This window comes from Condylura cristata, unplaced genomic scaffold (assembly GCF_000260355.1).
Source record: "Condylura cristata isolate star-nosed mole 26May11 unplaced genomic scaffold, ConCri1.0 scaffold00023, whole genome shotgun sequence".
NCBI classification, from domain to species: domain Eukaryota; kingdom Metazoa; phylum Chordata; class Mammalia; order Eulipotyphla; family Talpidae; genus Condylura; species Condylura cristata.
In genome coordinates this window covers 4640127-4652689 of record NW_004567124.1, presented here as the reverse complement: position 1 = coordinate 4652689, position 12563 = coordinate 4640127, and the positions used below count along the sequence as shown (strand labels likewise).

The following is a 12563-nucleotide window of genomic DNA, read 5'->3' as shown; positions in this document are numbered from 1 at the left end:
TCTAGTTTGTCTAAGACTAATGTAGCCACTCCAGTTCTCTTTTGGTTACTATTTGCAAGAATAATTTTCCACATTCTTTTCTTTTCTTTTTTTTTTTTTAAGATTTATTTAGCTGTGCATGTAAGAACTGGGGTACAGGCCAGAGACGATTCAGCAGAGATAGGCAGCTCTACTAAAATAAACTGCTGAGGGGAACAGTGGGTGAGAAAGGGGAGGTCAGCTGGGTCATGTGGGTCACCTCCCTGGCCAGGGATCAAATTCCTGCTGCAGTGGCTGCTGATAGCTTTAACTCCTTGTGCCATCAGGGAGGCTCCCCCCATTCTTTTATTTTCAATCTTTTTGTATTTTGTATCCAGTGAGTCCCTCAGCATACAAATAGATTGCATCTTTTTAAAAATCTATTCTGCCAACATCTGTCTTTTAATTGGAGGATTTAATCCATTTACATTTAAAGCAAGGACTGATAGGAAAGGACTTTCTTCTGCCATTTAAGTTTATATTTTTGTCTGATTAATATACTTTTCATTCCTCAATGACTCCTTTACTGCCTTTATGTATTTCTGATTATTTTTGGTAGTTTTATTTTGACTTTTTTTCTGTATATATTTTAGTCATTTTCCAACCTAATTTGAATAACTCCAAATTCAACTTCAATAATAAACAAACACTACTTTTTATACTTTTCTGTTCCTTCCCCTTTATATTATTTTCACATCCCTAAACATTTTGTATCTATTAACGAAGATATATAGTTATTATTTTGTGCGTTTATCTTTTAAATCAGATTGGAAAAAAAAGAAGAGTTACAAACCTAAAGTACAATAGTACTGACATTTGTATTTACTTATGTAATTACATTTATCAGTGTTCTTTATTTCTTCAGATGGCTTCAAGACACTACCTGGTATGTTTTCATTTATGCCTCAAGGATTCTTTCACATTTACTTTAGGACATGTTTATTAGTGACTTTTATGTATTTTGAAAGTCCTATATAGTCATGAATTGCTTAATGACAAGGATACAATGTATTGATGTCATACAATGTGATCACATATACCTAGATGGCATAGCCTAATGCAACTCTAAGCTTAGTGGCATAACCTATTTGAACCAGTATTGTAATGTGGTCATTAAGCCATGCATGTCTGTATTGTTCATTCTTTAAGAATGGTTTTACTGGATATGGAATTTTTATTTAGAAGGCCCTCCATGGTGGTGCAACGGGATTAAAGCACAGCATTGTGAAGCTGTCCATAGCCACTGCAGCATGAGTTCAATCCCCAGCCAGGAAGTTGACCCACATGGCGTGGCAGACCTCTCCTGACCTGCCTGCTGCTCTCCTCATCAGTGTATTTCAGTAGATCTGCTTGTTCTGTTCCCCACTCTGTCTCTGGTGAATCCTCTCACCCCTCACACTTCTGGCCAATCCCCCAGCTCTTTTATGCATAAATAAATACACTTAAAAAAAGAATTTTTATTTAGCAATTTCCTTTTAGCTCTCTAAATGTCAGTCTATTGTTCTTTGACCTCTATTGCTTTTGATGAGAATCAGCTGCTAGTCTGACTGAGGATACTCATATGTTCCAATTTTTTTTTATTTTGCTGTGTTTTTTTTTTTGTCTTTGACTTTTGACAATGTGACTTCAACATATCTCATGAATCAATTTGAGTTTATCCATTTGGAATTTGTTGAACTCCTTCGGTATATAGATTCATATATTTCATTGTTGGGTCCCAGCCGGGATGAGCCTCCCCAACCACCCCCGGAGCTTAAGCACAAGATCATAATAGGAAGAAGACATCTTGCCAATTGTGTGAGTGGCTTAACTGATTAATATCCACCCTGATCACAGTGGCACATGTGAGGGAGATTTCCTCCTGCCACCAGGCCAACATCCTGGGATTAAGGGTATAAAAGGGAGGCTGGAAAGGATAAGAGAGAGAGAATGTTTTGCTACAACCATCTACGTGTGCTGATTCTTCAACCTCGATGTCCCCCGGCGCAGACTCGTATCCCTGCCTTGGGGGCGTGGCATTTCATCAAACTTGAAAAGTCTATGGACAGTATTCAAATATTCTCTTTTCCTTTGGAGCTCCAATAATGTGTATGTTGGTTCATTTGATAGTTTTGCACCAGTGCCTTAGGATCTATTCATACTTATCTTTTTCTTTCTGCACCTTGTATTGGATAATTTCATTTGTCCTATCTTCAATTTCATTGATTCTATCTTTTTTTTTTAAAGACTTACTTTATTGACTTATGCAGTCCAGAGGTGTAGGGGGTGAGGATTGACTAGAGACAGAGTGGGGAGCAGAACAGGTTTTTATACTGAAATACACTGATGAGGAAGCAGCGGGCAAGACAGGAGAAGTCTGCTGCACCATGTGGATCAGCAACCTGGCTCATTGATTCTATCTTCTACCTGTTCATATTTGTTCTTGAACCTTCTAATGAGTTTTTCGGTTTAGCTATTGTACTTTGCAGCACCAGAGTTTTTATTTGTTGTAAGAATTCCAGTCTCTTTATTGATGTTCTTATTTTGGTCACATAACATTTTCATGGTTTTCTTTAGCTCCTTGAGAATATTGAAGACATTGACTTTGATGTCTTTATCTAGTCAGTTTTATGCCTGAACTTTCTCAGGGCTTGTTTCTATCAATTAATTTTTTTAATTGAATAGGCCATATTTTCATATTTCTTTGTATGTTTTATCATTTTTTAAAAAGATTTATTTATTTTGTGCATACAGAACTGGGGTACAGGCCAGAGGCTCAGGGGTGGCGAGAGGCTTCACCAGAGACAGAGTGGGGAGCAGAACAGGCAGATCAACGAAGTACACTGCTGAGGGGAGCAGCGGGCGGGTCTGCCACGCCATGTGGATCTCCTCCGGGGCAGGCGGGAATGGAACTCATGTGGAAGTGGCTTTAGCTTCTCAGTGCAGTGCTTCAACCCGCTGCGCCACCAGGGAGGGCCCTGTTTTATCATTTTTTATTGTTGAAAACTGGACAGGTGAGTACTATCATGAATATTATCTGAAATCAAACTCTCACCTTCCCCAGGGTTTGCTATTATTAATTGTTGGAATCTTACCTTGTGTTCTGTGTTTTTACTCAGATTTCTTTATGTGCTCTGAACGTAAGAAAACACCTTTTCCAAACTTATAGTTTGGATCTCTGTGAGGGTAATCCTTTAACACTTAGCCAGGCATTTGAAGTTCTTCCTTAGCCGTTACTTCTGGTTGCATTGATTATATAGATAATTCAGTGAGGGAACCTTTGGATCTTCTCAGTTCTTTCCAGAGCAACTACCTTGCCCAAGGCATATATGTGGCTTTCTAAATCCCCTTGTGTTCACCATGGATACTTTTGAATATGAAAACACAAATTTCCCAGTGAATTTCTTACTTTCATGATTTAGGTTAGTCTGTTGTATACACCAACTATGATCTATGAACCCATGCAGTTGCAGGTTGTTTGTTCACCTAATGTTTTCAAGCAATGTCTATCTACTGCTTTTCTGTTTGGGGGTTCCAGTTAGGTGAAATAGAGATGAGAGCCTTCAGCCATTTCACAGGCAGATCAGAAAAGACAAGCACAATGACTGCCAGGGGCCAGTGTTGCTTCCTGGGAAGGTGAGCTGCTGTCTTCAAATTTGCTTTTTAGTCATGAAAGAGGTAGTTCAGGGCAAGTGAAAAGTGTTGTAAAGTTTTTTGTCATTATTAAGTTGCCTTTTTATTTTTGATTCAGCATCTGTTTGGTTACTATAAACCTTTGACTGTTTCTCAGAATTCTGAAAAAGTAGATTTGACAATTTCTGAGTTTTTATCAATATCTTCTGTGGAAGTATGGGAGTTTTGAGCTGCCTACTCTTCCAGGAGCCTCTGAGACTCTAACATCCAAAACCTGATGTCTTCCATACCACTTCTCTATCACCAAGTAGACATTCAAATGTTCAATTTTGACACTATCTCCTTAGTAATAAGCTTATACTTTACAGGCTAAGGTTTTAACTCCACAAGACTGCCCTTATTTCAGATAACCAGTTGCCAGCCTTATGGACTGCTTGTATTTCTGATTGACCTGCTAAGATTTGAAGTTTGATAATTCTATCCCCCTCTGAAGTCTGAATTCACTGAAACAACACTCAGAACTGAGGAAAACCCCTAAAAAATGTGGAGGAAACAATTCTGGAACAGCCAAACGGAAGAGATGTTGTAACAATGTATAGGCGAGTGGAAATACAGAGCTTCTAAGCCCTCCCTTCTCTCTCAGTACTTCTAGAGCGCACTCACCTGCCTCTAATCACTTGCTTGGTCTTCCGGAAGCTATCTAGGAACTCTACCCTGAGTCACCTCATTAGTATTGATTTAGATGTGATGGAGAGGGGTTCATAGTGATTAACAGAAGACATTCCCTCAAGAATATCCAAGGGTTTTGTATGTATGTGTAGGAATCAGGGAAAAACACCAAATATGTATTTTTATTCCCTAGAGAATAAAAGCACATAGGGTCATAAAAGTCACAATTTGATCCTATCAGTTGAGTAGCCTTTCTAACAGTCCCCTTGTGAAATTATTGCAGTTTGAATTAGATTGTTAATAGTAGAGATCCTGTGAAATGGGCAGGCTTGGGTATGTTTAATAGGCAGAGTCAAATGAACTGATTGGATATAAAAGGTGCATGAAAGAGAGGAACCAAGGGAACTTTACAGATTGAACAATTGGTTGAATGATGGTGTGATCCATTGAGAATATGGAGAGAGAAGCAAGAACTGGAGTAAAACTTAAGTGAAACAGTGAGAAGCAAACTTTGATCCAGTGGGAGACATTTACAGCCATCTGATGGTAAAAGGTGGAGCTTTCTGAACTAGATGAACCTCCTAATTCCCTAAGTAGGGGCTACTAAGAATTAGGGGTGGAGCAGAGTCACTAGATGGACCTTAAGACTGAACACAGGTGGGTCATGCTTTTATTTTGGCTTCTGCTAGTATCTCATCTCTGCTCAGTTGGTAAAACAGATGTCTTTCAGTATGTGTTGGCTAGTAACTTTTCTTCTCTTTCTTAGCTCTTTCTCTACTCATTCCCCATGTAAATCTACTTTTGGGTCTTGTCTTGTATTTTTAAGCACAAGGGTAAGGAGTCACAGATCTGATCATCCTCATAGTGGTTTGGTACTTAACATGGAGCTCCATGACCCTGAGATTAAGAGTCCTGTGCTCTATGGCCTGAACTAGTTGGGTTGTTTTTGGCAAGATGAGTTTGATATGACTATAAGTGAGAAAGTAGGACAATAAGTCAGTAGTTGGATTTGTGAATCTGGGTTTTCATGAGAGGTTTGGATTGGAGAGATATTTGAGTCACCACTCATAACAAATGCATGGAACCTGAAAATAATTAAGCAGATCAAAGTGAAATTAGAATATTAAGATGCGAGCAGAGTGTGTGGAGTGTACAAGAATTTGGAACTGATAAAGCAGAGGTGCCCAAATCCAAGCCTGAAAAGGATGTATAAAAAGAGTGGATTTGTGAACCAAACTCAGAGCAGTTCGAGAGGCTGGTTCAAGTGAAGGACTTAGTGGAGGGTACTCTTCCAGAGTCTAGCTCACTTTTCCCTTTGGATATCAAATTGCTCTATGGCCTGAACTCCCCTGGCTCTTCAAACAGCAAATCAGCTTGGTATCCTGCATGACCAATTGGACTCCCAGCCCTCAAGCCTAGAGACTTCTATGGCCAGGAGACTTCCACTTCTACGGAAACCTTGACTAGACATGTAGCGTATACTGGCTTCAGTCAAAGGTACTTGGGAACACCGGGTTGGCTTGCTCATTTGAATGAGAGTGTTAGTGTGACAACTATAATAATAAAATTTTCTCTGAGAGCCTATCTTTGACAGACACCTATTAACTATATTTGCGATACCATAATAGAGAAGAGGGTGAGGTCTAGAGCTTGAGCTCATTTAAAAATTGAGCCAAAAGGAGAAATCAGCTGAGGATTTTGAAAACAAGGCCCAGTGAGAGAACAATGAAATCTGTATAGTGATATGTTGGGGATTTTCAGGGCAAAAATATTTCAAAAAAAGAGTATGTTAACTGTTTACAATTATGGTGTAGATCAGAACAGAGAATTGGCTTTGGAAACGTGGAGTTCAAAAGTAATCTTGACAAGTGATCTGAAGAGGGAAGTGAAGCTGGGTTGGAGTAAATATAAAGTGAGGATGTGGGAACAAGCACTATTAATATCTTGAAAAACCTGAGAATCAGAGCAACTAAGAGTAGAGAAATAGGGCAGTTATGGAAGTGATTTTGGAGGCAAAGTTTTATTTTAGATGGGGATGAATTTCAGTATGTTTAAATGCAGATAGGTGTTATCCAATAGAAAAAAGTAATAATGCTGGCAGGTGAGGTAATTGTAGGAGTGGAATCCTCAGGAATGTGGGAGGGAAAGGAATCCAGGTCATTGGTAGAGGGATTGGTCTTCATAAGCATGGGGACACCTCACTCTCAGTAACCCAAATGTCAGTATGCTGTAGTTTTGATGGCGAAAGAATAGGGGAGGGGGTTGTGTCTTTTATCTTTTTTTTTTTTAAAGATTTATTTATTTGTACATACAGAATTGGGGTACAGGCTAGAGGCTCAGGGGTGGCGAGAGGCTTCACCAGAGACAGAGTGGGGAGCAGAACAGGCAGATCAACGAAGTACACTGCTGAGGGGAGCAGTGGGCGGGTCAGGAGAGGTCTGCCACGCCATGTGGTCACCTCTGGGGCAGGCGGGAATCGAACTCGTGGATGTGGCTTTAGCTTCTCAGTGCAGTGCTTTAACCCGCTGCGCCACCAGGGAGGGCCTGTGTCTTTTATCTTTTAATGTTCTGTCATGCATTATGAGGAACAATGGAGTGGCAAAATGTGGGGGGTGAGTTATTAGTCTTTTAGTGGAGACGAAAATGTGTGAAATAATCCTTTCAGTCTACTGAAAAGTCAGTTTAGTAAGGAAGTCCTCCCAGGATTAAGTACAGCTCCCAATACCCTTTCTTCTTACTGAGTCTGTTAATTCTTTTCTGGTTTTTATCACCATTTATAATTATATGTATTAGTTCACTTCTCTGTTCTCCCATGAGAGAACTACAGGAGGGCAGGGGCTTTGTTGTATCTAATTTTCTGATGTGTGTTAGAAATAGGGCCAGCACATCTAAAAAAATTACTTGTTGAAACAAAGAAGTTAATGAATGAACTTCTCCAGAATTATGTTTTAGGCCATCCGTTAAGTACTTGTTCGTACAAGTCACTTTTCCTCTCTGAACTCTCCAGTCTGAATATATACCAAGGGAATTATCATCTTATCTTCCCCGACTACCTAACCGACTTGTCAATGAGGAGGACTTGGAAACGCGTAAGCAAGTGATCCTTAAATGTAATGGATTATTACTTTTAGCCCACAGCCTCACAGGTAGCAGGTGCTGAGGAGGACTTGTTGATGGGGGGAGGGGGCATTATAGTTTCCAGTCACTGCAGGCATGGAAGCTTTGCTGAAGGGTTCCGCGGAACATGGAGGGGAGGGGCTCAGGCCAGCGGCCCTCCCGCTCCGGCCCTGGCCTGGAGGAGCTAGCCAGAGGAGGTTGGGGGGCGGGGAGACCGAGGGGGGAGTAACTGTCAAATCTTCCCGCTTGGCGCCATTATTTAAATGGTACGTGCCCGTCTCGCAGCTGTACGTGCCCGGGGCGGGGCTGCGAGCGCCGGGAGCGGGGCGGAGGCCGGGGGCGGGCCCGGGAGGTGGAGGGGCGAGAGAGGACGGGTCAGGGCGGGGCCAGACTGGTTAGAGGGGCGGGTCTAGCGGCGGCCCCCGGCGAGGTTCACTGCGCTTGCGCTGACAGACGCAAGATGGCGGACAGTGCGGAACTAAAGGTAAAGCGCAGCTCGAATTCACTTCTAATATTCGGCCGCGGAGACGGCGCCGCTGGTGCCTAGGGGGGGGATGGGTCCGACCCTGGGGGGCCGCTCGGGCTTGACTCCACCCGGGTCTGGAGTTGTAGGGAGGAGCGGCGCGCCGGGCCCCAACTGAGGGGGCCCGGCAGCGGCGGGCCGCGGGCCCCGGGTGCCTCGGGGGCGCTGACGGGTCGTCCCCGGCGTGTTATTGTTGTGGGCGCCTCTGGCGGGGGCGGCGGGGGAAGAGATCGGGAGTCGGGAGCGGGGGCCCGCGGCTGCTTCAGGGACTCGGCTTCCTCACCTTCCAGTAGCCTCCCCCCGCCCCCCATGAGGAGCGGGGGCAGGGGCAGGGTGTTCGTATAGGGGGGATTGGGAAAGCTCCCCGCCGCTGCTTCCTCTTCCTCCTTTGCAGTCCCGGGCTCCTGTCAGGCGCTCTCCTCAGACCCCCGGGAACTTGGCTCCGGCCGCCCCGCCCCTCTGTGGCTCCTTGCTGCCCCCGCCCCGGACTCGGTTCTGCCCGCTGCCCTCCTGTCAGGAGGCGCCCGGGGTGCCCCGCTTGTGGCAGCGCGATCCTGGGGCGATGGGTTGGGGACGTGGGGGAGAAGCTCCGGTAAAGTTTAGTGAGCCCCTGGTCGGCGTTAGGGTTCAACTGAGAGGTAGCGGGGGAGGCTGTCTGGGCGGGACGTTACTCTTTCTCCCTGATTCCGGGCAACGGGTTGGGAGAAGCCCCCTCGAAGGGTGTGTATTTGGAAGCAGTGGTGGGCATTGGAAAGCAGCTGCTTCTCCCTTTTCCTTCTCTTCCTTTGGGTAGTGTGGAGGGTGAGAGGAGCCTTTGGGGGTCTCTGTACACACCATGATGGCGATGCTATAGCTGATGGAGGTGAATGGTTCGTGTTTATATCCCCCGGTTGCCTTTTGTTTGTAGGGACATCTTGCTGGCCATGTTGATTTGAACGAAATTCTCCCCTCATCCCATTTCAACCCCCAATAAATAGAACGTTCCTGCGTTTCTCTCAACTGTACCAATTACTCACGCCTCGCGAAATTGGATAAAAGTGTGCCCCCTGTCCCCCGCTTTTTCTCCACCCCAGTCTTCTTTACCTGATGATGGCTTCTTTACCGAAGCAGATATACCACTACACAAGCAGTTGGGGGAGGGGGGGTGGAACCCTTCTGATTGGATTGTGACAAATGGGGCTCCGCTTGAATAATTTTGATTTAGTAGCAAGCAGTTTTTAACTAACGCGTATTATTTGGAGGCTCTGAACGTGATATTCCCTTTTCTGTGGCTTCCTGTGTGTGAACTGGTTATATCCTGACCCGGAGAATTGACATCTCTGTCAGAGTGGAGATTGGGATATACAGTTGTAGATCTTTGGGGGAGAATACTCTTTTATAGACATTATTTAAAGAAAAATCTCTCCGTTATAATGAAACGACAACTTCTACAATAACCAAACTAGAGATTTGTTTCTGTTGAGTTTTTCTGGGAAAGCTTCGCTGAAAGATTTTTCCCCCCCAGTATTGTTGCATGTTAACACCCCAAAATTTGTTTATTAAAGCCTATACAATTTGTCATTTTTTTTGAATTTACTTCTAATTACAAATTTATTTACGGGAGAGTCAGATTTATTTAGAATGATTGCTTTCGTCTTTCCCGATTTCAAACTATGATTGACTGACATGAAAAGCCTCAGGAATTTGAATATTTGGAGATAATTAACTTGAAATAAAAAAGCACCTAGTTTGAACATACATGTTTTCTGTAGTTTTACTCTTAAAGTGTAGTCACTATGTTGCTGTGATCCTTGCCTTCTAATATTGGTGAGGAATCCCTTTGAATGATAGCTGTTCAGTTTTGTTATACGTGGACCAGAGTAAAGCTGAAAAGCTTGTGCTGGGTATATTGTCACTCCTGATGCTGTCCAAAGAAACTGGTATGGAAAGCACATGCTGAGAGATTTCCTCCTTTGTTCTTTCTCATTTTAAGAAAGTGCCTTTGGGGATAGATCAGATCCCTGGTGTGAATCTTGTTAGGTAAAGTTTCTCTTAACAAAAAATGAGCCTGTAACAGGTAAATGCTAAACACTTGGGCTTGGGGGAAACATTACTTTTCTAAAATTGATCCTCCTCTCCCCTCTAAAATACTTGAGTTTTTCCCAGAGAAGTTGTTTTCTACTTAATGTTCTTGTACAATTTTTTCAAATATAATAACTATTTTGACATACTGATCTGTCATTGTGTGTACCCAGTACTTTGAGGAACTGTGATAAATTGCTTAGCTGGTGGTAGCTGTGTTAAATTTTTGTTAATACTTGGTGTGGTTAGAATTACTGTTCCTTTTCTTTTGGAGAGGGGAAGATCTCAGGAACACACCTCATAGTTATTTGAGAATGTTTATATATAATTTTCTGTGCAGTAAGCTTTTGGAAATTATATATTTTTAGAGTTTGTTTCTCTAGGTAAATAGCATTTGTTCTAGTAAAGTAGGAAAAGTCAGTAAAAATTAAGAAAACCCCAGGTTTAGGGAGTTTTAGGTGAAAATACAGTACTCCCCAGTGGATTTCCAACTTTAAGTTAATTCAGTGACTGTTGTTAATCTTAATTTACAACCCACATTTCATATTGCCTGTGAATTGGAGTCATAATTGTTTTCCTCATGGCCCATTTTAGTGAGGCCTTTTACTTCTATAACAAATCTGCAAAGATCAGTTGGAAAAAATGGATAGATCTGTATCCCATCAGAATAGTGCAATCTGCAACACTTAAAAATATTGACAATAAAAATCAGATTCTGAGTCTGTATATCAAAGTGAGTTCCCTGTGCATATCTGTTTGTGAAAGATTTAATTTTTCTTTAGAAGACTGCCCATAAATGACATTTGAAAGAATGTCATTATTGTCTTTAGGAACTTAAAAGCTGGAAGGTGTGATGGCCAGGTGATCGTAGTATTTAGTTATTAACTGACAAGTTAATGTAGTTCCTCTTAAAGTACTTTTGAAAATAAATTACATATTTTTTGGTATTAAAACACAAATCAAGTATATTGCCATTTTAACTCAGAAGGAACAGCGAAGGGAAGAAGTTCATCACCATTTTAGTAGAGTAAATAAATGAAATTAAGTGGGAAGAGAGATGTTACAATACTTGTAAAAACATTCTTTTAAAAATGACTTTAAGAGTGTCAGTAAATTCTGTGTCATTCTTCCTCTTTATTTTCAAGAATTAGACACTTAATTTTGATATTTGCAGTTTAATTTGTCTGCTTTTATTTCAGATAGAAGCAAGTTAAGTCTGACAGTTTATTCATGGATTTGATTTGAAGCTCTGTAACTTGTTTTTGTCAAATGCCACATTTAGTTGGCTTTTGTTTTAAGTCACTGCTTTTATGAACAGTATTTTAAAACATTTTTAAAAACCCTTCAGTTTTTAATCACTTTGAAATACTGCTTTTTCTCGACCATTTTCTCATGGGTGATTGTACTGTCTTTATCTTTCTTCAAAGGGTCTCTTGTAATCCCCGTTGATTGCAGTAGTGCATAGTGGTGAGTCCACGGTTGATTAACCTTGGGTTTCTCATGGTGAACTCCATCAACAAGCTCCTGCTCCAGGGTTCTTGCTGAGGCTTTTGAGTTCAGTGTAATTTTTTTTTAAGATTATTTATTTATTTATTCATACAGAACTGGGGTACAGGCCAGAGATGCAGAGGGTGTGAGGGTTCACCAGAGACCTAGTGGGGAGCAGAACAGGCAGAGCAACGAAGTACACTGCTGAGGGGAGCAGCGGGCAGGTCAGGAGAGGTCTGCTGTGCCATGTGGTCACCTCTGGGGCAGGCGGGGATCGAACTCATGCGAAAGTGGCTTTAGCTTCTTAGTGCAGTGCTTTAACCTGCTGTGCCACCAGGGATGGCCGAGTTCAGTGTAATTTTTACCCTTTCTTGCTGATAACTAGGGATTAGAAAATAAAATGGCTCATGACTGTACTGTGAGCTGGGAAGAAGTAGCTAAGTTTTTGAAAAACTGGGTATTTATGATGAGATGTAACCTTAAAAAATAAAACTTCTGGTTCATTCATCACTTAATAGAATTGATTGTAGTGCTTTCTGAAGTGTTCTGCTCTGGCACTTTGGTTTTGTTTGATTGCTTTTTATATTTGAATAATACAGAGTGCTTTGTAGTTAGTATCACATTGTCTCATTTTATCTCCCTAACAATTCTTTAAGGTAGGAAAGGCAGGTAAATATCTATCTACCTTTTATAGGTAAAGTTAGCCAGGAAACGGTCAGTGACTAGCCCAAAGTCATGATGAAACTGGCAGGGATTTAAACCTAGGTGTTCTGACTTCAAAACCCTGTACAATAGGCTGCCTTAAAGGTACCCTATCAGTTCTGGAGCCCTCTAGGGTGCCTCACAAAGAATTCTAATTATGTTGTTGCTAATACTTTCTCTTTACACTATGCCAGGGTATTTTTGGATGTTCCGTGTGCTTTTTGTAAGGAAGGTTCTGGAGTTTGTTAGTTGGTGTGATATGACTCCTTAAGGATATCCTCTTGCTTGGGAAAATTTCAGATAATATTGAAAAGAAACAAAAATAAACATTTGTAATCCCACTGCTCAGAAACCTGGTCTTCATACCCATTTA

General features: G+C 41.8%; 1 protein-coding gene across 1 annotated transcript in view; it reads left to right on the top strand.

Moving 5' to 3' along the window:
* The first annotated feature begins 7790 nt into the window (after nt 1-7790).
* Nucleotides 7791-12563, top strand: part of PIAS1 (protein inhibitor of activated STAT, 1) — a 108143-nt gene continuing 103370 nt past the window's right edge. Inside the window, exon 1 of the mRNA XM_004687640.2 lies at nt 7791-7900. Coding sequence (XP_004687697.1) covers nt 7877-7900 — 24 coding nt within the window. The 5' untranslated portion in view covers nt 7791-7876. The remainder of the gene's footprint in view (nt 7901-12563) is intronic.